Source organism: Mauremys mutica, chromosome 1, assembly GCF_020497125.1.
Source record: "Mauremys mutica isolate MM-2020 ecotype Southern chromosome 1, ASM2049712v1, whole genome shotgun sequence".
Classification (NCBI taxonomy): domain Eukaryota; kingdom Metazoa; phylum Chordata; order Testudines; family Geoemydidae; genus Mauremys; species Mauremys mutica.
In genome coordinates, this window is record NC_059072.1 from 185,517,919 (window position 1) to 185,545,612 (window position 27,694).

The window sequence follows — 27,694 nt, forward strand, 5'->3', positions numbered from 1 at the left end:
AAAAGCTCTCTCTGTTAATGAGTCAACACTCAAAGTAATGATGCCTGAGACCTTCCAAAAGGGCTTCCAATGAAACCACGGCAGAAAAAAGACCTTAAAAAATTCAAAGAGCTCCCCTCTCCCTACTTCTCTCCTCAAAACCCTGCCACTCAAAAAATCTTTGAGGTTTTCTTTATAGATTACAGCCCTCCAATGATTCTGTGCAAGCATAGAGAGTTGAGCAACAAGATTCCTCCTCTGTGGAGATGCTCAAAAGCTGCTCACAACTGCCTTCCTAAGTTCCTTGCTCACTCCTGCTCTCCCACGTGACCCATTACTCCAAAAGGGGTAGAGAAAGAGGTGAGGACATTTCCTTGTCCCCTCTACACCATCCTATAGGGCTGATTGCTCATCCTCATACAGGGCTTAAATAAGAGTATTTCCAAGAGCCCACCACATCCCTCCCATTCTCTGTGGGAGGTGCCAGGGCTTGGGGCTTCAGCCCCCACGGTGGGCACAGGGGAGGCACTGGGGTTTAGCTGCAGGGCGAGGGGATTTGGAGCTTTAGCCCTGTGGGGCTAAAATATTTATCAGCGCTTCACTCTGGACAGCTCCAGCTGAATTTAAGTCCTGCCCTCATACGAAAGGAGCAGCACCTGGAGAATATCTTGTGTGCTTCCTCTGAGGTGATGTTGCCCTCTGGGCTATTGCTTAAGTCACTATTTAGCCCTATATTTAAAGAAGCAGAAATGGGCACAAACATAATTCTATTTTCTTTACAAGTCATCTTTAAAGCAGATGAACATTTCATTTTGAGTCAGCCATAGTACACAGAAAGAACTGTGCTTTTTACCACCCTGAAATAAAAATAATTTGTATATAGTGCTTATCACAGAGCTTAACATACATGAAATAACTAATTAATCCTCAACACTCTGGCGTGATAGGAATTGTTATATTCCCACTTAGCATTTTAATCTCTATGACTGAAGTGCCTAATTTGCCACAGTAAGAAGTAATACTGAAATTAAAGTAATAATAACAATGATTTTACAGACTAGGGAAGTGAGAGAGGTGAAAGTCAACATTTTCAAGAGTAGTCTCTGATTTTGGATGCCAAATTAACACTTTGGGCCTGAGTTTTAGAACTGCAGCATACCCACAACTTCAGATGAAGCCAACGGAACCCGAGGCAGCTGAGCACTTCTAAAATTCAAGTCTATGTTGAGCACCCAAATACTGAGGTAGCCAAAATAAGAGACTAGTTCTGAAAATGTTGGCTGTAATGACTTCCTTCTGGCAACATAGTCAGTTGCAGATCTGGGGTGGGAGTCAGGAGCTCCCGGCTCCAAGTGCTACACTCAGCCTGACAGACCACACCTCACCTCTCTCCCCTTTCTCTACTATTGGTGTTTCTATGATAGATTTAAGAATATGAGTGGGACATATAAGGACTGGAAATAGTGAGCTAAAATGCAGATAAAACCCAAACATTACTAATTAGCAGAGTTGTTGTGCTTTACGGTATTGTACCAGGCAGCAATTTTACAGCACTGCTAAGGCTCTTTGATGAACAACTCCCCTCCCCCACAATATATATACACGGGCACAAAACAGAACCCAATATGAAAAACAAACTAAAGTGAAAATAATATGTGTTATTCACCGCATGATGACATGATTCAGTAAAACCCACCTCCACGACCAAAATTCCCAAGATCGTTAGGTCCAGTAGTGCTGTTGTTTACTGGCAGACTGGTGGCAGGCCAAGAGTCTGCAAGCCAAGGATAACTGGGGTCACTTGCATTCAACAGACCTGGTCGACTGAAGCAGGATGAAAAAAAAAAGGAAATGAACATGAAAATATGTCTGTCAGACAACTCTGGACAAGATTGTGATCGAAGAGATTGTATCATTTTTCTCCTGCCACAGTATGTAATAAACAGTTTAGGAGACTTCAATATATTTCAAATTAAAATTGTGTAGGCTTTCATGATTTAAAGACCTTCAGCAGTTAATTAAGGCTATATACAAAATAACTTTGGCAGTTGAAATGGAACTAGGCATCAGTCGTGATTCTGCCAGAATCCAAATGAACTCTGTTGTCTGTCTGAAACAGGGAGTAGGCTGTATCACTGAAGGATTCTAAACAAGGGTTGAATGATAAATTGCCACTTCAAGGGAACAATCACTCAAAATGACTGCTCTGTATCAGCCATTTCCAGGACTTTGGGCTACTATTTCTTCACTCCTTGAATCCCAAATGTACATCTGTCATCTATAGGCTGGTAGCTTTTTCTTTGAGTACTCTTGTATAGTTTAGAGGCAAATAGGTTTGAGTTGGATTAATGGAAAGTTCACAACAGTATTTTTATCTGTGACTACAGCATGCTTTCATAATTTTGTAATATTTAACTTCGAGAGCTGTTGTGTGACTTGGATATCTCAAATAGGGAAGGGAACTTTGGCCATAAGAAACTGTGAACTCACTAAGCACAGGATAAATAATGTGGCCCTATCCTGAAATTCAGCATAGCAAATGTGGCCAGCGCTTTGTGTTTTGCAAGGAAAATCAATCTCTTAATATGAAAAGCACAGTTCTGAAGGTTTTCCGGATTATTAGCACACTTATGAGGAAGAAGCAACATTTATAATCATTGTAGTTTTTCTGATAGACCCCTTCTGGTACAATCCCTAAGAGAAACATGGGTTTCTATGGAAACGGCAATAAGAAGTTCCAGCAGTTTTCTTGCCACATCCACTAGCTCTCATTAGGTCTAATCTCTTTTTGCTAAAATATTGATTAAATGGGAGATTGGAAGTTATTACCATGGCCTAATTACAATCTCCATATTGGCAAAGAGAAAATAGATGAGGATATATGGGTTTGTTATCAGCTTTTATCAATTTCAATTGAGTAGCCAAACTTGTGGAATCCAGTCCCATCAATCTACAACCTATTTATCATCCATGAATCATTTATTTTGTGATCGATTATGTGTAATTGTTCACTCACAGCAATTTAGTGTGAGCCAATAAGGAGTCTTAAACAGCAGCAACTTCATTTGCTAATGTCTAATTAATGCAATAAACATCCTGGTAACAAATGAACACATTCCTTGTGATATTTACTACTAATTTCTTCTTGGGCATCTGGGAGATATGAAACATCTGGACTTGATTCCTCTAAAGTGTCCAACAGATTGATCATTAAACCTCATGGTAAGCCATTTAATTCCTCCTAGACTTGTCAGTCTTATAAATAATCTTTTATTATAATAGTCTTTTATCTATAGAAAAGTTCAAGTTCCTAATCAAAAAGAAAATAGGATGGAAATAGATCTTTTTAACAACAAACCTACCTTCCATTGCTCATTAGTCCTCCATCTCCTCTTTGAAAAGTGACTGAGATTTAAAAAAAAAAAAAAAAAAAAAGAGAGGAAAATAAAATCAGTTAGTAATAATTAGTAATAAAAAAAAATCAGAGTTTTCATCACGCAAGAGTAAGACCTCTGGGCATCATAACAAAATATAATGCGCAGTTACAAGAAAGAGAAACATGCCACATTGAGAGCTTCCACTGGACAGATTTAAATCAATCTGCCCTGTAGCCTGTAAGCCAAAATTGCAGGATGGCTAAAGAATCTTGAATTTACTATGGGTCCTCTGACATGACTATGTTGTGTGAGACTACATCAGGTGGAGAAATTGTGTTTTCCTGGCATGTTTCTGCTTCAGTATATAATGACATTATACCGGAATGTTAATGACTTTGGTGTCATGATGCAGCAGCATAATGCCACCACACAAATATTTTGTCCCATAGGATAAATGCAAAGAGGTGGCAGTCCTGCTAGAATTATAGTGGAGGAAAAACAAGTATAAATCCTACCTCACTTCCCTCACATATACAAGATAAAAACATCACACACACAAACGCAAATACATCAACATTACATGGGGGAAAATCCCTTCAGTCTTTCCCTGAAGGATGCCAAGGATACACTTTGAAGTATATGAATCATGTTAGAAATCCATAAATAGATCCTTGACAGAAAAGTCCCTGCCCCCATCGTATATTCACAGAGGTATATTTCAGGATGGCCCACAGTTGTAAACCCCATTTCTCAGATGCTGCTTTCAAACGTAGGTCAATATAGGTGTTCCTATATTGTGGTCCTATGTTATTAATTCCTTTATATACTAATTCTAAGCCAACCTTTGCTGCACACTTGCTGAACAGCAAGTGCAATTAATGCACTGTAGAAATCACTAGATATTAGGAAACAAGCCAATGAGCAGACCTGGTCCTTCAGTGACAATAATCTATTAATGATTTTCGGAGATCATTCCAATTAAAGTGCCCTACAGCAGACTATTTTAGTGGTCCGGCCTGGATCCTGAAGATCTTGGACAAAATCCACATCTATGAATGAAGATTGCAATTTCAGATGGAAAGAAGCTTCATGGTCAGCTTAGTTAAAAATAACCTCCAAATAGGGAATTCTGACCACCTTCCTGGGGTAGCCATCTTCATCAATAAATATACAGTCACCAAAGCATTTGCAAGGTTCTCCAGCTGTTACCCCCACCAACACAGAAATACCTTTCTTGTATCTAGGCTGACTTTAACCATCTCTGTCAGATACTGCACTCTCAGCCAGATAACAATACAGCACCAAGATGAAAATGCCATGATTAGCAAAGAAGCTGACATAAATCTGTATATCAGTAGCATACTTGTGATACTTCATATTTTGCCAGTTTATCAGTTCTCTAAGGCGCTTCGCAATACACATTTAACAAAATTTAATAGTGATAAAACTAACCCCTTTGGAATCTCATATGGAAGGGCTTTTGGGGTTGATGATTAATTATCCATTAGACCACAGACTGGACTACTGTTTCTACTGGAAAGCCACTGTAATTCTATTTTGCATAAGACTATTTAATAGCTGTATTTTGAAAGAGTTAATCTGAAACAATTAATGAAAAGAAAATCAAAAGTGTGGGAAGTATTAAATAAAAACCTGCTTACGAAAACACCACATGCTAAAAGCATTGCAGCTAATTAGCTCTCGATCTGACACTACTTTCCAGTTATGTTGCTTTTTAATGGACTATCAAGTGATCATATCACTCTTTGCTAAAAGTGATGCTAAAGAGCTGTGGATATCGTTTGTGAATATGCAAATAAATGGGTGCTGTCTGGCTATGTCTCAAAACATGTTGTTAAGAAATGTATCAGTAGAAGCTAATTTAATGTTCTTTTTCTTCCCCATCCTCCATTTCTTCCAGACATATTATCTCTGTCAAAGCAACAAAGATATAAACCCAGAAACAGACCCCTAATGTATTCAATAATGAACTTTATGAATTTGGTTTAGTATTTTATAGGGGACTTCCAGGATAACATAGTCTACATTGAAACTAATTTCACACCTGAGATTAATATGTTTGTTTAGGCTACAGACTGATATTAACATTTTAATTTTAAAAGAAATAGTGTCACTCTGTGTGTGTGTGAGAGAGAGAAATTTTAAATATGACAAATGGGGAAAAATAATATTTTTGGTCACCTACATATTTATATCTGTAGGACTCCCTAGCATAGCTGGAGGGGGGAATACACAGGGAGAGCACACTAACAACTGTCCCCAGAGGCGCTCTACTTGCAGAGCCATGCTGTATGCAGGATACTTCTGAGCATGCTGGAGATCACATCATGAGAAGACGTGCTTCCTACACTATTTGTATTAAGCTGTAGTTGATCTCCTCGGGCCGGCAGTAGTCTGCTGGCACAGAAGACGGGTGGATGGCACCACTCTGCCCCACCTTTGGGGTCACTAGCATCTAGTGGTAACCCTGCCTTGTCCTTGTGCACAACCTCACTTTCTGACCATTCAATAAAAGCCTTGTGCTTTATGGGAGAGCTACAGCTAGGTATTGGCTGAAAGAGAGAAACCCATCAGAGAGAAACAGCTATGGGCCAGGTTGTGGCTGGGCATGAGTAGGTTCATGTGGCTTGGAAAGAGGAGGCTCCTTATGCTTGCTTCCACTTTGCACACTGATGCAGGAATGGCTACAACCTTCCCATAATGTGGAACAAGCAAATACTACAGTCACTGTTCTTGTTCGACAGGCTTCGTCTGATCAGCTAAACTCTCCAATCCAAGGTTGTAGATCTTTTTTTGAAACCAGAGGACATTACTGGCAGATCACAAAATCATTTTGTATTTCTGATCCCCTCCAAAAAAGGGCTACCTCAGATTTGCAGGAGCACATCCATTTCTCTAAGAAGAAGGAAAAGGCAGCTAACGGCACGAAAGACACGGTCACGCTGCCAAAATAAGCACTTTGTTTATCACTCCTGTCATATGTTTTGTCAGCATTTTTGCCTGCAGTTTGATTTCTGAAATTACAAAACAGGTCTAAATGCTGGAAAAAGAGCATATTTAATGCAACACAGTCTTGTAGATGTCAATGTAAAATAAAATGCCCAGACAAGCTGGCTTTATTCAGTCTGTCTCCATTTCAAATCAATGCTGAACAGTCTCAAGGGGCAATGGGGGAGGAGGAAGAGGAGGGTCTCTCTAGCTCTAACCCAAACCAACTTCTCTTGCCTTTTATCACTGAGAAAGCATGAAAGGTCTTTCAGCATTATCTGTATCTGATATATGTCCTTAGAATGGCTGAAGTCCTGCATAGGTGCCAGGAGGAGATTGTCTTTTAAAAGAAGATGGGGGGAAAACAAGAATAGTGATTTCTAAGGGATTCTCACCAGACTATACTGCAAGAGCTGCAAAAATGCAGAGTATACTCCAAAGTGTATTTAAACTATATACAATGTAAAGAAATTATACAGTATATATTTGTATGAAGAGTATATGTTAAAAGAGCTTTTGCATGTTTTTTTAAATATATAAAGAAGTACCTATGCTATTTACTAATATTATCTGACAAGGTTGAACCTAATCTTCATGCCTGCTAGAACTGGAAAAATACAAATATATAGTAAGTTGACATTTTGAGGCAAGAAGCTTCAGAAAGATTTCTATGTGCCTATCTCTAATAGGCCACATTTTCCTGCCACAAATGAAAACTTTAATGTTGCCAGCCAAGTCTCATTCCTTTTCCTGATAAGCTGTTCCTCAAATATGAATGTGGATTAATCCTCTTTTAATAAGCATTAACTCAGAACAGATAATCAGTGTATAAAAATTCCATCAACTCTTCTGCCTGCCTTTGGATGATTCTGTCAAATAATTTATACTCCTCTAACAATTTTACGAATTATGCATGAAACATTTAGAATGCCATGATTTCCTGTTTTTAATTTGTTTATATTTATTAAGTTTCAAAAAATCTTTAATCCCTTAGGGCACTAGTCACTAAATAAGCTTACCTACTCATAACTGAACATACACATTTACTTTCCTTGCATGGCTGATGGCCTGTGCATTCTTGAAAAAACCTTGAGTATTCAAGTGAGTGGTTATTGGCACACCATTGAGTCAGAGGAGCTATGTGAATTTACTGTACAGAAACCTGCGTAGAAATGTGATGACACATTTGTAACTTTCCTGCTAAATGAATCAATTCTGTTCCAGAATTGTAATGGATGGGAATGAAAGAACTTGCATACTGTACTAGAAGGGATACCTGTTTTGAGCCAGCTCCCTTTCTTTGTGTCATGTGCAAACCTGTGTTGCATGTTTGTATCTGGGGAATGTGAGTAGAGGGCGAACATGAAAAACAGGAAACTAGTGAATAACTCAGTTTCAGTGTGCATAGCAGCAATTTTGCTCTTCTAAAGGGTGTCAAATGTGCACAGACATGTCAGGCCAAATTGTCCTCTACAATCTGCACTGCCAATTGCTAAATAAGGAATAAATCATGCATTTGTGGTGCTGACAGACTTCTGTGTCCAGCTTTTGCTTTGCTGATACACTGCCATCTTCCAAGAATATATATTTAACCCACTGGTTCCAGTTATGTCACTACTGCTTCCCAGCTAGTGGAGTCACTTATTTCACTCACATGGTAGACACTCATACCTTTAGTGCTTTAAGTCTCAGGTTCAGTCCCTGCTGATGAATCATGCAGGGGTAGGGTGGGAGGGGGTGTTGTTACAAGAGATGGCCTGTGAACCTGAAGGCTACATACATATTACAGATGTTCCACTGTAAATAACCAGAAACCATGTCTGAGGTCATATTATTTGTGAATATGTGAAAATGTTCACAAATCCAGAAAGTTACCTAAGTTTTAGCCCAACAGATTAATCTTCCCCAGCCCAGCTATGTAGCAGCAGCAATTCATTTGCTATTTATTATTTTTCTGATTAAAATATTTCAGTGATTCAGTCACGCAGGAGAAACAATACCTTTCTGGTGGCCAATCACACAACATAAATAGCAAATAGTCCAAGTGAACAATTCACAAACTTCCCATAATCAGAAAATTATCAGTCCAAATATTTTCAAATAACAAATACATGCCATTTAAAAAAATCAGTGACAATTTGTGAATAATTTGCAAATAGAGTTGGAAAACAAAAAAAGATTGTCACAAAAAAAATAAAAAATGTTCTTCCTTCTTTTGTTTGTTTTTTTCAAAACTTTCCAACCAGTTCGGTTTATGAAGCAAAGCAAAAATCAAAATTTATCACAAATTTACATAATGAACAGTTTGACCAGTACTATTACATATTCAGATATTCATGTTTTATGTATTCATGAAGGAAGCAGATGTTTGGCCTGAACAAAAATGTGCTTCTTTCCCAAACAAATATATTAGGATAAATTCACCTCCAATGTAACTTCACTGAAATTCACCTCTGATGAAGGTGAATTTGGTCCTAAGCCTGTCTAAAAATGTAGGCCTGGAATCTATTTTAGCATACATGGGTTACAACTGACTATGGAAGGAACGACCTATAGACTTGAGTCTTCTCAGATCTGTACAAACTGGCTAAGTGAAAATTTCACCGGTTAAGTGAAAATGTAAACATTTTGTGACTGTAGATCATATAACCAACTCCAAATTCATGCTGTCAGGAACTTGATTTGAGACTCTTCTTGGGGAACTCAGAGCCTGGACAAAAATCAGTAGATTTTGGTTAAGTGAAAATGTAAACATTTTGTGACTGTAGATCATATAACCAACTCCAAATTCATGCTGTCAGGAACTTGATTTGAGACTCTTCTTGGGGAACTCAGAGCCTGGACAAAAATCAGTAGATTTTTGCTAATCTCCAAATGCACTTTTGTGCTAATTGTGACAGTTTCTGAAGACCATGGGTCAGATTTTGATCTTTGTTCCCCCAGTGTAAATGGACTTCATTGAAGTAACTCTGGATTTACTCATTATGAGGGAGATTAGCATCTAGCCCAATGTGTTCAGAACACACATGAATTAAGTTACTGATATACAGTAGTATGTGATTAGGGTTCAAAGCATTCACGTTGTGCCGCCCAATGAAATGAGAAAAGCATTAGAGTCTGTGGTTACTGTCTGTCAAGCTGTGCCATGCCTTACTCTTATCTGAACAAACATGCCAATAGTGCTGTTTTGGCTAAGCCATTCATGAGTTTTCAACCCTTCTCTTTGGGTACAGTTGTTCCTAATAACGATATAATGATTGTGTGGGCAGGTGGTATCCAGAGCCGGCTCCAGGCACCAGCCTAGCAAGCTGGTGCTTAGGGCAGCAGATTCCAAGGGGTGGCATTCTGTCCAAATCTTTTTTTTTTTTTTTTTGCACTTCGTGGCTTCCGCCGCCCCTGCAGGTTTTTTTCTTTTGCTGCTCCTGCCGCCCTGTAGGGGGTGGTGGCACGGAGGAGGGGAGCTAATAATAATTGGAGATATACCAATCTCCTAGAACTGGAAGGGACCTTGAAAGGTCATCAAGTCCAGCCCCCTGCCTTCACTAGCAGGACCAATTTTTGCCCCAGATCCCTAATTGGCCCCCCTCAAGGATTGAACTCACAACCCTGGATTTAGCAGGCCAATGCTCAAACCACTGAGCTATCCCTCCCCCACACTGAGCTAACTGCTGGGAGCGGTGCCAGGTCTGCAGCAAACCCAGCACGCAGCCCGCGTCCTTCCCTGCCTGCCCCCCGGAGTGGCGGGGAGCCCTCCCAGCAGGCAGCCAGCAGGAGGGGCCGCATGGCGAGTGCCCCGCGTAAGGAAGCCCTGGCCACCCCCTTCTCTCCTCCCCCATCCCCACTAGCTGGGGTGTGCACACCACTGCCCGGGGTCTGCAGGGCTGGGAGTCCCCCTGCATTTGCGCTCCCGCCACCCTACAAGTATTATTTTTTTCTTTTTGGTTTTTTGTTTTTTCTTCCCTTCACTGCTCGGGCGGTTTGTTTCGCACCCAGCCCCCCTTTGCTGCTCCGGCCAGCAGGTTTGTTTCACGCCCCACCTCCTTTGTCACTCCGACCGGCCAGCAGGTTCCCCGCCCCCCTTTGCTGCTCCGGCCGGCCGGCTGGTAGGTTGGTTTCCCGCCCCCCCACCCTTTGCTGCTCCGGCCCCGCGCAGGTTTTTTTTTTTTGCTTGGGGCGGCAAAAAAGCCAGAGCCGGCCCTGGTGGTATCACCTCCTTCCCTTTCTTGTCACACCTCTCAGCAGCCAGCTGTGCCCTCCTGCTGAGCTGCATACAACTCCAGAGATGGCTGAAAGGTAGACAGAGCTGGAGAGAAGCAGCAAGAAGGGAGGAGTGGAAAGTTCCAATGAGCAGCAGGGAGAGGAGTTAACTGTACAGGGAGTGCAGAGAATGAGCATAATGTGAGCAATGGAGAAAGAGGGGGACCCATTAGCACAAGGTAAAAGGAGGAGGAATTATGGTAGGATAAGCAGAAGCACCATTTTAAAGGTCTGTTTTCAAGTAAGCCAGGAGTCTGGGGCTGTCGGAGGATTCTGGGTACATCTTGGTGAGTTTTTATTGCAACTTTTTGAGGAGAAAATAACCTAAAATTCCCTGAGAGGCATGCACAGCTTACTAGTAGCTGGGAGACCAGTGGCCCACAAACCTCCAACTTATTTGGAAAAATATCCCTTGTCAAAATTCTTGGCATTTGGCAGGTATGACTGAGAGGTGTACTACATGCCACAAAATGTTGCACACTTATACTGGAAAACATTGAAATCTATTGGCCACGTACACTGTAGTGCATGGAGATAATGTAAGAATTTTTGGGATTGTGACACTCATGCTTAGATATGAGAATTGAGGTCAATTATTTGTATTAATTATTACAATTAACTGGATACACTGTATCTCTTGACCATACATATGTTGGCAAAGCTGTTTGCAACCTGCTGTTTCAGCCACAGTTCGTTTATTCTTCACACAACTTTAATCACACTCATGATAATGGCCTACCGTATGTTACGCCTTGTAAAAAAATGATAACATGAAGTTGGTTGTGGATTGGACAGGCAGAACAAAGGCAAATGCTTCAATTAATAAAAAGCTTTAAAATGCCTTAAAGACCTACCTAGTGTATCAATGTGTGTGTATGGGTTAATCACTGGCTAGGTTTGAAATAAGTGCAGATCTGAAAACCCCATGCAGAGGCAGATTCATGTAAAGTGAAGAGTGGAATCTGGGATAAGTTCTGCTTCTCTGGCCAGGTGCAGAGGCCTTCAGAAATTTGCAAGTTAAATACAGGAATCCTCAAGAGCAAAATTTGGCCCTTTGTGACTAATGCCTGCCTATCGTAGTTATGTTAGTTCAAGCATTGCCCTGAAAATTACCTTTCAAAATTGCATAATTTAGAAGGGTTGGATGAGTAAGAAGAATGCAGAATTATAATGAAAGAGAAGTTAATTGTGGTAGATTGTAGCCTTCTTCTGAAATCACTAGCAGAGTCAATACCACATTATTATAACAGATGGGGAATGGGAGTGTTTCTCCTTGCACTTGGTTTTAATTCTGTATACCTGCTATGATTATAAACACTTATGCTAATGGTTGCAGTGACATGTTGGTGAGGTAAGAGACAGACTAATGGACAGTACCTGCAGGGGTGAAGGTGAAGGACTGAACTGCAAAACAAGAAAGCAAACACATCGTGAGTTACAGACCCTGATAACAAGCACTGATTGCAGGGCACAAGGTTCCCTTGGAATTCACTCATCTCTAGTTTAAAATCATATGCAGGTTATAACAATTGAGCTTTAAGCACTAGTCAGCCAGCAGCCAATGAGAAATAAAGGTTGAAGAAAGGTGAATAGCGAATTTTGAGAATTACATTTGATGGAAGTTAGTTCTGAGGTGGGCATGCTATCCTCCTTATCATAAATAGTAGGATGAGTCCTGAAACATGATGTCGTACGAGCTTTCATTGTTAGGAGCATACAGCATTTCACAATTCTGATAATGGTCATTCTGTGTCACGATGCAATGTTCACATAACGTTTAGGTGCTGCAGATGTCATGAGAAAGAATGAGCTACATTAGACAACAGCTTATGGTAGTCAATTTAAGCTGCATTTGAGCAGGGGGTTGAACTAGATGACCTCCTGAGGTCCCTTCCAACCCTGACATTCTATGACTGCTCACAAAAATGTGCCATGCCAACTCACATAGATATAGGCCAAAATCCCTTCTCTGGAAAAATGAGGCTTAGTATGCATTTAGTTAATGTATTTGAAGTACATGGAAAGGTATGACACCTCCATAAGGAAATGAGACTGCTAAAATCCTCATGTGTTCATGGCCTGCTCTGGTATTTTTGCCGCCCCAAGCAAAAATAAAAAAACTTGCGGGGCGGCCGGAGCCAGGGTGCAAACTTTCGGCTAGCGGGACTCCCTGCGCTGCAGACATGCCCTGGGCAGTGAAGTGCGCGCCCCGGCTAGCAGAGGGGAGGGGGAGGGAGTGGGGGGCAGCCAGGGTTTCCTTCAGCCAGGGCGCTCACCACTTGGCCCCTCCCGCCGCGCTGCCTGCCGGGAGGGCTCCGCACCACTCTGGTCGGCGGAGAGGGAAGGACATGGGCTGCCCGGCTTGCTGCAGACCTAGCACCGGCTGGGGCAGATGGAGCGCACAGCCAGCTCCCAGCAGGGGCTCCCCTCCTCTGCGCCGCCGCCCCCTACAGGGTGGCCAGAGCGGCAAACAAAAAAAAAAGATTGTTTAGGATTGGATGGAATGCCGCCCCTTAGAATCTGCCGAGCTTGCTTGGCTGGTGCCTGGAGCCGGCCCTAGATGTGTTATCAGTTTAATGTAAGTAAGTGATAAAATAATGTAACTATTTCCTACTGTTAATTATCCTCATTAGATAGACAGATACATATTTATCTATCTGCATGAATTAACAAAACCTCTCAGAGTAGAAACTGTCATCATGTATATACACATTATTAATTACAAGGAAAGAAAGAAAACACCATGTGCAAACAGCACAGCCTACAAATAATGTTACTTCACCACTGTGGTCACTCAGGCTCACTGTATAGAATTAATAAGAAATCAATAAGATTTTGGAGTGAGTTTAGCCTGGCATGCTAATACTGCCAGCAGTAAACATGTGTGAATTGCCAACAGTGCTTAACCAGGGCCAAATTATGAAAGGTGTTTTCCTCTTTGAAACCAATAATGTGCTAACATTAATTAGTATATTGGGCAAGAAAACTAGCTGGAAAATACCTCAATATTTTAAGAGTTATTTTTCATGTAAAATTGGCCAAATTTGGAGGTAGTTTTTTTCTTGTTTTTTTTTTTAATAGAATCATATGTAATTTTATTATAACTATCTGACTTCTCCACAACCCACAGGAAACTTGACATATATCAGCTATAGGAGTGTTACCACTCCTGACAAAACAGAATAAAGACATCTGACGGGGAAAATAAGAGAATTTTTATTTTTATTTTTCCTTACCAAACGTAATTCTCTGAGGCTAGATTGTGACTGTAGGCAGAGCACTGAGAAAAATATGTGTGTGAGAGCTGCACCACACTGCTGGGGTAGCTCCAGGAGGCATTGTGCTTCATAGACATGTCTGAGGGCCTACATCTCACCCACTGCAAGTAAGTAATTTATTGCTTGCTTATACCAGCACTAAATTATTACTTCCCCTGTACAGGCTCAGCTACTCTCGACAGTGAGTTGAGGTGGATGGAGCCAATGCTCTGCCCATTCCCCTCTCCTTCCTTCCTCAGCCCCCAACTCCAGATAAGGAGGGAGTGGGTGAGTAGCTCTGCTTACTTGTATGTGCCTAATAGGGTGACCAGATAGCAATTGTGAAAAATGGGACAGGGGATGGGGGATAATAGGTACCTATATAAGAAAAAGCCCTGCATATTGGGACTGTCCATATAAAATCAGGACATCTGGTCCCCCTACTGCCTAAACCCAAAGTTTGGGGCAAACATAGGAGTAAAGTGGTGAAGTTGGTGGGGGATTCATACTCCATCTTACTGTCATGTGATTATGTAGTCTGATTCGCAATGTAGCTCATAATTAGAGTTGGGAACACTGAAAGACTGCCTTTTGCAATAAGAGTTGGGTGAGAGATACAGTTAATCCTTTCTGTACTTTTGTTATGCTAGATGTGCTGGAGATGTAAAAGACTGTCTTACAATAATGATGAAATGTGGTCCAGAGCAATGCATTTAAAGCTTCTCATACACTGGCATTTTTACAGCACATGTTAAACAGGCATACGACATTCATCCATTCCACCTTTATTTGTAAAACCAGCATTGTTAGGGTTGGGTTCATGATAGAACCTGACAAGTTTGTAGTAAATAGTTACTGTTCTTACCAGCATAATTGCTCAGCCCCTTCCTCTTCTTTCTTCGCCAATACAGCCAGATGCTGAAACCCATCAGAATTACCCAGCATGCCCCACCAATGCCAGCTATAAAGGCAGGCTGCTTGACAACATCAGTGATTTGCTCAGTTATGCTGTTGTTATTTTCAGTGATGACAACTTCGTTACGACCTCCTGCACAAAGGAAAGTCATTATCACATGTTTATAATGTACTCGTAATGCAACCAAGAACCAGAGACCTGAAATGGAAAAGAAACAACAGTACTGTGCTTCAAAATAATTTTCCATGATGGGGTACAGGTAGTTGGGTGTAGATTTATAGGGTGTTCTAAAACAGATTTGAAGGCAATGTTTCCTGCAAGAGAACCTACAATTCATTGCAGTTATTCAAACATATGTTGAAAAAATATCTACTATACTACTGTCCTCATAAGCTAACAGATGGCAGCTCACAGTCAATTTTTGTGAAATATTCTTGATATGGGTATAAGCAGAATACCACAAAGAGAGACAAAGACACAAAGTGACTGGAACACAGACTATATGCTGTCTTGATTGTATGTAATGATTTAGAATTTATTGACTTCCTGCATATGTCCCATTTTCCTTCTCCTGATTTTAAAACTGAACTGGTAGCTCAGTATCTGGCTTGATAACAAGCCCCTAATCTAAACTGTTATCTGTGGATGGACGTCACACAAATGCCAAAGTGTGTAGCTACAGAACTGACAAACACTGTGATTGCTCAGTTATTATAAACTCTTTTAAAAAATGTCTCGCCTCTCCAATCTGAGCCACAGACTCAAAAATTTAGCAGTTATAAAAATATGAAAATCAGATAACATTTTCTACAAAAAATGTGAATAATAACCTTGTACATGTTTGGTGTAAAACATCTTGTTCGGTGTGGGTTTTTTTAAATGATGCCAAAATTATCCAACCTTAATATTTAGAGCATTCGTGAAACTACTTACAGCATTTTTAAGATGTAGAGGAGATGATTCAGTGCTGCAAATTACTGTATTATAAAAAGCAAATATTTGGACTCTTAATTACAGGAACTAGCAAATTATAAGAACCTATCCCCAATGTAGGAAGTAGAATATCTGTAGCAATAAAGTGGTTATTTCAGGCAAATTGTTATAAGTATTGTAGCATTATGCCTGCTGTGAACATTTCTATATTCCTCTTCTATAATTCAGCAATGGTTAAATTCACTCTTCACTTCTTGGAACACAACTGCTGCTGTGTCAGCATACTGGCTGTAGTCTAAAGTAAACAAACAAGGTCATTTGCTAAAGTCAATGCAAGAAAGAAAAGACTTTAAGGATCTGATTCTTATTCCCACTAATTCTCCTTTACACGACTCCAGCAGCCTTGCAGTGGATGTAAATGTAATATCCCCTTTAATGCTCCCTTTCATTGCCAAATCAGTGTAATGGGGCCTTAATATAAATGAGACTCAAGTCCAGAGAACATAAGAGTTCACTTTACTTCATTATGCTCTACTTGTCTAACCATACTCTATCTGTCAGAGCCTCCACCCCTTACTCGGTCATTGATGTCAATTGCAGCAATGCCTTAGTGACAAGCCCGGTTTAGATCTTATACTTCATTCAGAGGTGGTTGAAGTTACTTATTAATAAATATGATGTAGAGTATTATTTGCTGGAACTGCTGTTAGTAATCCATGTGATTTTATTATGCTTTTTCCCTATCTGATTACTTATATCAATACTTAGTAATTCTGTCTGCCTTTGTGAACAAATGGTTCAAATGTTATGCTTGATGTTGGCTTGGTCTTAGTAGTTTTGTTGAAAAATCACTGACAATTGTACTATAAAGAGAAAAAAAACAGGGAATTTTAGGAAACACCAGAGAGTAGAGTCAAGGGAGAAAAGCCCTTGACTGATTATGGCTGAGGGCAACATGCACCCTCCCTTATATACATTTGGTAATTTCAAAGCATTGCATTGCATTGTGCTTGAAACTTAAACCACAGGTTACAAAACCTGCCACAGTGCTTTCCACAACTTTTCAATTTTATCCGGCCAATTATCAAAACCCCAGTGCTTCCCACCCATTATATGGTACGAAGGCCAAAAGCTCAGTGGAAACCAGTGGGCAAGGAAAAGATGAGAGGGAGCAGTGGCTCCATCAGATGTTTTCCTCTTCTTTAGTGCCCTTGGAACCCTTCTTTAGGTGCACCATAGAGTTGAGTCTCCCAGGGCTAGAAAGGAATGAGCCTCTCTCCTTGTGTACCTCAAGGGCTCAAAGGGACAGAAGAGGATGTGGTGAGACAATGGAAGTGCTGCTGCTGAAGAACCCATGGAAAAAGGAAGGCCAGGGGAACACTTTGGACATGCTGGCTCCTTGAATAGATGTCCAGGAATCCAAAGAAAGGTAAGGAACTGCTCCGAATGAGCTCTTCTCTACCATCTACTGATGGGGGGAAAGACCTCAAGAGCAGACCATATTTTTATAGCTGTGTCTAGTCCATGTAGGTCACTAGCAAAAATACCTGCTCTGCCAAAGTGATCAATTTTGGCTGTTTTGGGTTAAAATTAAGTCTTGGATGGAGGGATAATGAAATGTCATCCTTATTATATAAAGGAGAAAAATAAAACCTGTATTTAATATGCCCTAACTACAACCTCACTTGCTAAGGAGGATAGTGATGCCAAATCCAAGTGAAAGTCAGACGGGGTTAGGACAGGTGTTCCTATCTAGTAGTGTAGGCTCTGTTAAAAGGTTCTTAGATATCATTTTACCCTTCTCCTCCAGTGTTTAAAGAAAGAGATGATTTTCTGTCCATACAGAGTCCTTGATCTTACCAGTGATCACTACAGCTGAAATCATTAATAAGCTGGTCTAAATGGCTGAGTCTTAGACCTGGTGAGGGGACAGTGCTGCAGTGAGAGACGACACAGAAGAGGCAGCAGTGGTGAGGTTCTCTGCTACCTGGTGAAATCACTAGAAGCAGGAGGACTGGGCTAGTGGCAGAACATCAGAACCCAGCATTCCAGCTAAAGGGAGCAGGGCGAGGCAGGAGCCATGGTAGTGATAGTGGTGGGCAGGCAGAGGCATCACTCAAACCCAACCTCCCCCACTATTGGCAGGAGGTGAACTCATCTGATCACAACTCTGGAGTCTGGGACTCTGCTGAGCTCAGACAACAAATCATGAATGCGGATGCAGCGAAGGGAAAGGAGAGGGATGTGTTAAAGGGACATTTGTCCATTGGACTTTTCACACCACAAAGGACTACCACCCACAACACTGTGGCGACGGTATTTTACTTATGGCTTGCCTGCTTCTGAATCACCACTGGGGTGTTTTCCCAAATTACTACTGTGTTCCCTCTCCTTTTAATATACATTTTATTTTGTTATACACAATGTGCAAGCAAGTGGAGAAGTACGGCCTTGGAGAGGCATACAGGCATGATGATTAGTTTTTCCAGATTTCTGGGTGGGGGCTCGAGCTGGTTCTGTTTTGTAATGTTAAGAGGAACCCTAAGATATGAAAATAGCCCTTGTTGCTACCACCACCACCTGGTAGAAAGGTTACAGAAAGGAATCTTGTTTCCTTATAGAAACCTTAAGCCCTGGACTGGACATTCTGCCTTCACAATGAGGTCAGAAACAGGTCCTCCATGAGTACTGGATGCACAAGAAACTCCGCAAGGAGAACCTCAGAGGAGCTTTCAGATGACTTTATCCCCTCTCAGAGCCTCTTCCAGAGGAAGATGCAATCTGTCTCCAAATTAGGTCAACTTACCTTCTAAGTTAGCAGCCTGGATGTTTGTTCTACCCTTCAGTGCTTAGCAATTACATGTACAAAAGTAATAATTCATTTAAATGTCAAAATAACATATGCTTTGTGATTTCAGTAGCTGAAAAGTAAATGAACACAGATGCATGTTTCCTATGGACGTAAAACAAAATTAATCTAATTGTAAGGAGTTTGGGGAACAAATTACATTAATTTTGTATTTATTTGTCTGATATTTAATCAAAAGTAATATATATGTCATCCAAGGTATCAATGTACTATTTCATATACTGCAGGTGTTTCTATAACAATGCTGTCAATTCTACTAATTAGAACACATATGAGGGATGTGTATGACCTGTAACGCTCCATTGTTCTTGCAGACAAAAATATAATGAAATATGTCTTCCTCCCATTGGAGAGTAATGAAGAACAAAACTAATTTGTTGGACCAAAAATTAATTAGACACATCAGATTCGATTGTACCTATTACTGTGAAAGTTTGCAGCTGTTCCTCATATTATTACACCAACTATAAAATGTAAGTATGAACATGCCAACTGATTACCGAAATAATAGCTATATTATTAATCAATATTATTTTAAAAATTATTTCTTCTTATAATCCAACTACATTTTCTTCTCTAGCATCCTCAACACTGGTGAGAAAAATTTTAGGTTTTTTTCGTAGAAATAACAAGTTTGACATATATTTCTTTATAGAAGCTTTGCAAGGTTTGAAGACGCGTGCAGTTCATGGAAAGAACACAATTCATAACAGTTTCTTTGTATTAGACCAAGCAATCAAAGTATAGTTTCAAGATCGTAATTACAAATCAAAGTAAGAAAGTATTTTAATGTAATTAGGGAAGAAAAATTTATTATAGATATCTATATATAGATATGAATGGCATTAGAATGGCAACGTAAGATATCACTGTGGTATTATTTATACTGCATAGTTGTGCAGATAATTAAAAAAAAATTCACATTATGGTCCTTTCCCATGTAATCAAAATTTTATCCTGCAAACACACATATGTGAGTAACTATTCACTTGAGTAGTCCCAGGGGCATAAATTATAGAATCATCAAAATACAGGGCTGGAAGGGACCTCAAGAGGTCATCTAGTCTCTGCACTGAGGCAGGACTAAGTAGACCATCCTTGACAGGTGTTTGTCTAACCTTTTCTTAAAAACTTCTAATGATGGGGATTCCACAACTATCCTTGGAAGCCTATTCCAGTGCTTAACTCTCCTTATAGTTAGAAAGTCCTTTCTAATATTTAGCCTAAATCACATTTGCTGCAGATTAAGCTGATTCCCTTTTTGTCCTACCTTCAGTGGATGTGGAGAATAATAGATCACCATCCTCTTTATAACATCCCTTCACATATTTGAAAACTGTTATCAAGTCCCCCGGAAAGTCTATTTACATGAGTAAAGTTACTTACATAAGTATTTGAGGATTGCAACCTATAATGATTCCCCATTTACAATTACCTTTTGAGACCTGTCAGTTAGCCAGTTTTTAATCCATATAATGTGTGCTATATTGATTTTTCATTGTTCTAGTTTCTCAATCAAAATATCATGTGGTACCATGTCATCTTTTAGGGAAATCTAACTATATTACATCAACACTATTACCTTTACCAACCAAATCTGTAATTTCATCAAAAATAATATCAAGATAGTCTATAAACAATAGAAAAAAAGATGGGATTTAAAGAAAAGTGAGATGCAGACAGTATTTTTCTGAATACAAAAGGGAAAATTTAAGTGAAAAAGGGAATCAAAATCAAAATAGAAAAGCCCTTATCCATCACTTTTCATCTAAAGGGCATTAAATATGTAGAAAGTGCTACCAGACAAGATTGTTGAGGCAGATATTCTGGGATCATTAAAGTAAGAATTAAATGACATAATGAGTATAACAATGAATAAATGAAAAGTCTCTAAGTTCTAACTGGCATTTTCCGATTTATGATGTACTTACATTCTCATGTCTCTTCCACAAACATGGAAGCATATCTTTCCATGTCGTTCTGGGGTATATTAACCAGTTTTGTAAGAGTCAGGGAAGGACTGATGGCTCAGTCCTGCAAGGTGCTGAGCACTGTAGCCCAGGTCCACCAAAGCACTTTCGCACATGTTTAACTTGACGCAAGTGAGTAATGGGACTACTACTCACATGTTCCAAGTTAAACGTGCTTAAATGCTATGCTGGATTAGCACCATTTATGTTCAGCATCTTGCAGGATTGAACCCTTAAAGCAGTACTTCCAGAGACACCTCACACAAAAATCAGGTCATTCAAAAGTAATGAACTAAAAGTGAAAGGTCAGTCTCTCGGTAGAGATCATTTGAAGGGAGGCCCCAAATTCATATCTAGTATCCTTCCCAAGGTTTTTGTAATAGCTGAGTTCATTATTTTCAGTCTTGCAAGATTCTTTTCCTTGTCATACATACTCCCGTGAAGCTTCAATGAAGAGACTTACCCTAAGGGTAGATCTATCTTAATCTCCCTTTTCAGACTTCCTCTCCAAAAAGAAATACAAGAGAAAAAACCTAAATCTAAACTTCTGCATTGCCCTACTTTTGAGAGGATACATTTGTAATGTGAATGTCATTAACCACTTAAAAATGAAGCTTAAATAGGACTTAAGTGGGAGCTAGGTCTTGTGCTGGCTTTTCTCCGAAGGGTGAATTTCACCCCAACTCAAATGAATATTCTAAGTCTGAGACATTGCTTTAGTTACATTTTCCACTTTTCCACATTTTCAGTAGTCTCTGCCAAGAGTCCTAAAGGCACAGTATAAGAAATAGAAGAGGCCATTACAAAACTTTGTCCCAGTACTCTTTTAGAAATAACAAATTTTTAAAGCAACATGAACAGTTGGCCCAAAGCCATAGTTCAAATAGATCAAATTAATAAACAAATTCCTATACTCAAAGCACTTTAAGGCAGCTCCACAACAAAAAAGCTCAATTCAGATCTGTTCAGTTGCCTGCCCCACCCCCAGTTTCTGTTATAGAAGAATCTCAGAAGGATAAGGTTCTAGGTTTCCCTCAGGTCATGAAATTAATTGAGCATGGAAACCACTAATAAGAAACAGTAATTTCAAAGGAAAGAGATGATAATACTAGCTTTCCTCTTTAGTTGGACTAGAGGCCCCTTGTTCTTTGGCAGAAGGAAGCCCATCTGCTTGGGATAGCTGAGAAGTGCTAAACTTCAAATGCTCAGAAAACCAACTTTAAACAGTGCCTCGAGCAGCAGCAGCTCAAATAAGGCAATACTACGAGCATCTGAACAGGATAAAAGAGCTAGTTCTATAAATCTGTCAACCTGTAGGAGTGGTAAATTCGTAATAAAATATTAAATCAGCTGTGCAAGATAATCTATGTTTTTTAATATGTTTCAGGAAAGGAAGAACAATTTCATCTTATTAGCTGTGAGAACTATACAGAAGAGGAAGCGGCAGTGTTGGCAGGCAGTGGTACATTTAAAGTTAACTAGATAGCTCAAATTGAATTGCACCTTGTTTTTTTGCTCTACTGGATTTTTATGCTTTCAGAAGTGATTTATGAAAGCTTTTCTGAAATACTAAACAGGTAAAATAAAACAGAGGAGACAATCACTTACCAATTATTATGGGTTGTGGTTCACTTTTTACTCCAACACCTGCACTGGTACTTGCTGCAACTTCCACTCGATATTGAATACCAGGGTATAGGCCACCTATCACTACAGAGCGAATGGCTGCATCTACTGTTTTGTTGATGTGAAATCGAGTCTCATTACCTAGGCACCAGATCTGGGGTAGGGATTGGAGAAACAAAACAATATGAAAATAATCATGCTTGCAAACAATGGTGTACAAATATTGTATATTAATGTACTGCATTGGAAATACATATATTATGTTGAAATGCAACTGCTAAATTCTTTAAACGTTTACGCCTGATTCTGCAAAGCCTTATGCATGTGCTTAACTTTACACAGGGCTAAAATTCTCATTCTTGCTCTGGCCTCTTTACACCAGGTAAAAGAGCCAGAGCAGCATAAGGGGGCTATCTTAAAGCCCTAGATCCAACCAGTGTGCAGGAATGGAGAAAGACTGCCACATGCTATCTTCCAAGGACCCACTTACCAGCCCTGACATAGGGGGAATGCTGAGAACAGTGCTGGGGGTGGAGAGGCATGCTGGGGGTGGAGCACATAGCACGGCAGACATTCTTCATGCTACTACTGTCCACAGGCAGCTGGGGATGGGATTCAAAAAGCCCCCAAGCAGCCCAGGATCAGTAGGGTTCAAAGATGGCTTAAAATCACCTCCTTCCCCATGCCCCTGGGCTGTAAGTTCCATGCTGCAATTCTTAGAGGCACAGCCCAGAATCTCACCCATTGACTTTAATGACATCAAGCATATGCATACATCTTTGCTGGATCAGGTGCTTGTTCAGTTACTATGGCTATAATCTATGGTTTCCTAAAGTTATTTTTTCAGTCTCATTTTTTCCTATTGAATAGAAAATGTGCATCAAACATTACAACAAGAAGCATGTTGAAACACTGCTAAGAATATTATACAAAATTTCCTTTTAAGTATTTTCAGCTTTCTATCCTGGTAGAAAAAGGATGTGTGCCATTTCTAAAATGCTATGCTATGTTGTTGCTGTCATAACTGAAATTGTTCAGGAATCTAAATTTTGCGGTCTGACTTATTTTATCCTGTAATTCAACAAACACAAAAAATGCTTCCTACATATCCTGATATGTGCCATATTTCAAACCCGCACTTTGTGGCGCGAGTGGTATATTATTTCAAGGCAGTTTTGCTTCTCTCCTTATATTTATTCATGAGCATTTCCTGAGACATTTTAGCATTGAGATGTTCAGGGACTCTTTTTTAGTTGAAGGGATCTGTGGAGACTATTACGATAATATTAAAGAATGCATTAACTACCACTCTAATTCCACTCAAGGGAACCAATACATAAAAAATCCCATATATGCATGTATGTAATTACTGTACCAAAGGAAGGTGCTGCTGGTTGAAAACAACATGTGGTTGCTGACAAAGGGCTGGATTATCACAGACCTTACTTGGCTCAGTAGAAGAGAAAGCAAGAGTAACATCCCCATTGCTCCTTTGCTTGGCACTGCTCAGTTTTTGATTCTAGCTTCACAGTAACAGAGGCTACTCACCTGCTACACCTCCCTGTAAGCAAGGAGTGGGGGATGGAAGAATCCCTGCTTCCCTAGGCTCAAATAGAGCTTATTTGCTGGCCAGAGTCCTGGCCAGGTGCATGAGGGAGTGGGAAGAGTCATCATGATTTGTTCTGATCTGGTCCTAGAAAAGTACAGTATTACATGGTGCTCCTAATTTAAGGCAGACTGTAAGGTCGCAAACCAGTACTTAGTTAATGAAGGCATTTCAGACTATTTTGACAATGAAATTGTTGTAGGCATAAATGAAGGAAGAAACAAAATTCACAGCTCATCTCAATTGATTAGACTCTTCCTGTTGGTATGCATACTTCCACCATTTCATGTTCTCTGTATGTATAAATATCTCCTGTCTGTGTGTTCCATTCTATGCATCCGAAGAAGTGAGCTGTAGCTCACGAAAGCTCATGCTTCAATAAATTTGTTAGTCTTTAAGGTGCCACAAGTACTCCTGTTCTTTTTACAGATGTGTGTGTAGCTCAGATTGTAGGAAAATGCTGAGATATTATATTACTTAATAAGAGAAATATCACATAAGCAAGTAATTACAGATTAATTAAGATTTTCAAAAATAGGTGCATAAAGGTAGGGTCCTAAATTCGTACTTATTTAGGTACCTAAATGAGGTACCTAATTTTTAAAAGTGCTGATCATACAATGCTTGCCACAGAGGTAAATGGCAGCTACTGGGTCACTTTTGAAAATCATGTCAATCAGGTACATAAATATGGAATTAAGAGCCCAGATTTAGTCTCCTAGGTTTTGAAAATCTTGGCCTATGTCCCAATGCATATGTATAAAAGTTAAGAGTTAAAGTTGTGTGGATAACTCTTACGCATTTTCTGATGTTTTTAATGCTTAACCGCGAAGTCATAACATTCTCTTAAGATAGTTTTTTAATGGAATTTATATGAAGCAAATATTGACATATTGGAGTTGGTATGAAGATGAATTGATGTGAAAATGAGGTTTCAACAGCATAGTTGGTTTAATAAATTGTGGTATTGACCAAACCAAATAAAACAAAACAACAAACTAATACATTACAAATAAATATTGTGTGTCTTTAAAACACCCACTCAAGAGAATGAAACATAAAAGAGCCTATACTGATTTTAAAACTAAGTGCCTGCCTCCCTCCTCCATCTTTGAGTTAGATTCACCCACATTGGAGCAGGGGGTATAAATTACACCTTCCTGTGTGAGATGACCAAACTGCATCCACAAGTGGCAATTCCAACACTTCCACTCTTCTGGGACTTCTGTTGGGGCAGGGCAGCTTCCTTTTCCACCAGAGACTCCATATGAGGCCCACTAGCTCAGGCTATTGAAGATACTCACTGAAATAGTGTATCCCCCTACCCACAACCTTCTGATATCCCCAATAGGATTTCTCCCTGAAGAAGGGAAGTTGTGGCCACTTTCCCCAGATGCAACCTCTGGCAGTTTTTTTGCATCTGGAGCTTTGTTCCTGGATTCCCACTAGCTTCCACTGGCAGAAACCAATGCTGAATCGGCCCCAAGAGTATGGCTTCTCAAGTTAATTCTCTGACCTCAAGCATGTATGCTGCCAAGCCCATCATTTCCCCCTGGCATTTGGGTAGAAGATGTGATGAGGGCTGAAAGGGTTTTACTACTATTACATCTGCTGTGCAGGGCTATTTCCGTTATTCTATGTGCTGAGGGGTATTTATTTACTGGAGTGGGATGAACAGTCCATTGGATAGCATTTTGTAAACATTTATTTATGCATAAGTGGTCAGAGCATGGGATTGACCGTTGACTGATATAGCCTCTGAGGATGACACTTTGCAGACACCACATGAATGATGGAGGACAAAAGATAAGTAAAGGGAGATACTAACCCACTGAGGAACAGATACAGCAGGCATTGGCTATATTAGTGATGTTCAACCCGTTGCCCCAGGGAGGCTGCTTGTGGCCTGCAGTTCTCTAAATTATGGCCCTTAAAGGTGACCGTGGAAGAAGATTTGCATTTGATTACAAATTGAACTTGTGTTCTCAGGGTCACGCCTGGTGATTTTTAGACTGAAGTGTTTGAGTCAGCATTGTTGCAGGGCAGGGAGGAAGGAGTAGCTTTGGCTGATACACTACCAGCTTCCCTGTCAGGCTGTGGGAGTTCTAGGATAGGAGCTTGGCTGATTCACCCCGAGCCTAGAGTGGTGCGTAGTACAAGATGACTCCTCTCCCCCTCACAGATCAGTTTTGTTTTTAACATAATGTTGATGCTGCTTAACTTGAGAAAAAAAGGTATAACTGCTCAGACCTCTCTGCTTGTTATTATACAGATGCATATTTCATTATGTCAAAATCTAAATCCACATAAAAAAAAATCCGACGAAGTGGGTATTCACCCACGAAAGCTCATGCTCCAATACATCTGTTAGTCTATAAGGTGCCACAGGACTTTTTGCTGCTTTTACAGATCCAGACTAACACGGCTACCTCTCTGATACTTTAAAAAAAAAAAAAGTGATGTTCTATAATTCAACCACACAATTTGGCTTAATTCACATCCCGCCCATTGTACATCAATTCTACCTTATACTCCTGGATGATTCCATTTTGGTGATCTGGCGGGGGAGGGTCCCAGGAAATGCTGATGCTTGTGCTGTTATGGTTTCCAACTGTTAGAACAGTAACAGACTGTGGCGGGGCACTTGGAGCTGTACCAGGTAGAAGGAACAAATAGAAGAATGACATTATTTCAGTTGCTGGATCATTACTTTTGCTTAAACAGTGTAAGAGCAAGCAGAGAATCTATGAAGTTTGCACTCCCATGGGCTTGGAGATGGACACATTCTTGGGCAACGACAATTATGAAAAATGCCTTTCTGAAGAGAAGCATGGCATTGAATGAAAATGCAGTATTGTGGCAACAGAGAAGCAATGCAAATCACTCTTATTTTATTTATTTATTTATTTTAGCATGTCTCAAGTTTACATTAGAATTAGTCTCAGACTTATAATCATTTTCTTATACACATGGTTGCGACTGAATACAGAAATTAAATCTGCTAACTCAGTCTGCCCTAAACATTGTTCTGACCCCCCTATCCCCACTGCCCCTCCATGATCTAATATTGCCTAGTGATGAATAGAAGGGGATATTTTTAAAGACACGTATCCTTATTTAAATGTAGGATATTCCAATTTTTGCCCGGCCAAAGAGTTAAAACACATGTGGCTTTAATCTCACTCACATTGCCAGAGAAATGGTCATATATATTGTTACTCCTTTTGATTTGAGGGATTAGCCAAAATTTTGGGGCCTTGTGGGTTGTCCCAGTTAGGAGGATAAACTGATGATGGAGTCAGGTATTTCTCTGAAGCAGTCCTGTTTATTTACAAAGAAATCAGTGCTCAGACCTCTCCGGGACAGAGCAGGAATCAAACAATCAGAAAAATGACAATTTCTTTGCTCACAGTTCGAAGCCTCTTTCACACAGCACTCAGCTCAAAAAGATTTCTCTATCTAGGCTTTTCCTCGGGGCCATGCTCCAAGTGCTCATCCAGGCCATGCCCCATCTTTCTGCTCTTCCTCTGTGTAGCCTTTTATTTTCTTAAAGTGAATTTTGTGTTATAATACACCACCGTGGGTTCAGCTCTGGTTGCTACCGTTTGAAGCTCAACAGAGTGAAAATTGCCTCTGGTGCTTTTTTCAAATGTGGAGACTCTAGAACAGGGGTAGGCAACCTATGGCACGGGTGCCGAAGGTGGCACGTGAGCTGATTTTCAGTGGCACTCACACTGCCCGGGTCCTGGCCAGCGGTCCAGGGGGCTCTGCATTTTAATTTAATTTTAAAGGAAGCTTCTTAAACATTTTAAAATCCTTATTTACTTTACATACAACAATAGTTTGGTTATATATTATAGACTTATAGAAAGAGGCCTTCTAAAAACATTAAAAT

General features: G+C 40.1%; 1 protein-coding gene across 5 annotated transcripts in view; it reads right to left on the reverse strand.

Moving 5' to 3' along the window:
• ROBO2 (roundabout guidance receptor 2) overlaps positions 1-27,694 on the reverse strand; it is an 855,475-nt gene that overhangs the window by 58,260 nt on the left and 769,521 nt on the right. For all 5 annotated transcript variants that reach the window (XM_045002137.1, XM_045002139.1, XM_045002138.1 and 2 more), the window contains 5 exons: positions 26,325-26,449; positions 22,176-22,347; positions 14,745-14,927; positions 3,342-3,384; positions 1,676-1,803 (listed from right to left, as the gene is read on the reverse strand). In XM_045002137.1, coding sequence (XP_044858072.1) covers positions 1,676-1,803; positions 3,342-3,384; positions 14,745-14,927; positions 22,176-22,347; positions 26,325-26,449 — 651 coding nt within the window. The remainder of the gene's footprint in view (positions 1-1,675; positions 1,804-3,341; positions 3,385-14,744; positions 14,928-22,175; positions 22,348-26,324; positions 26,450-27,694) is intronic.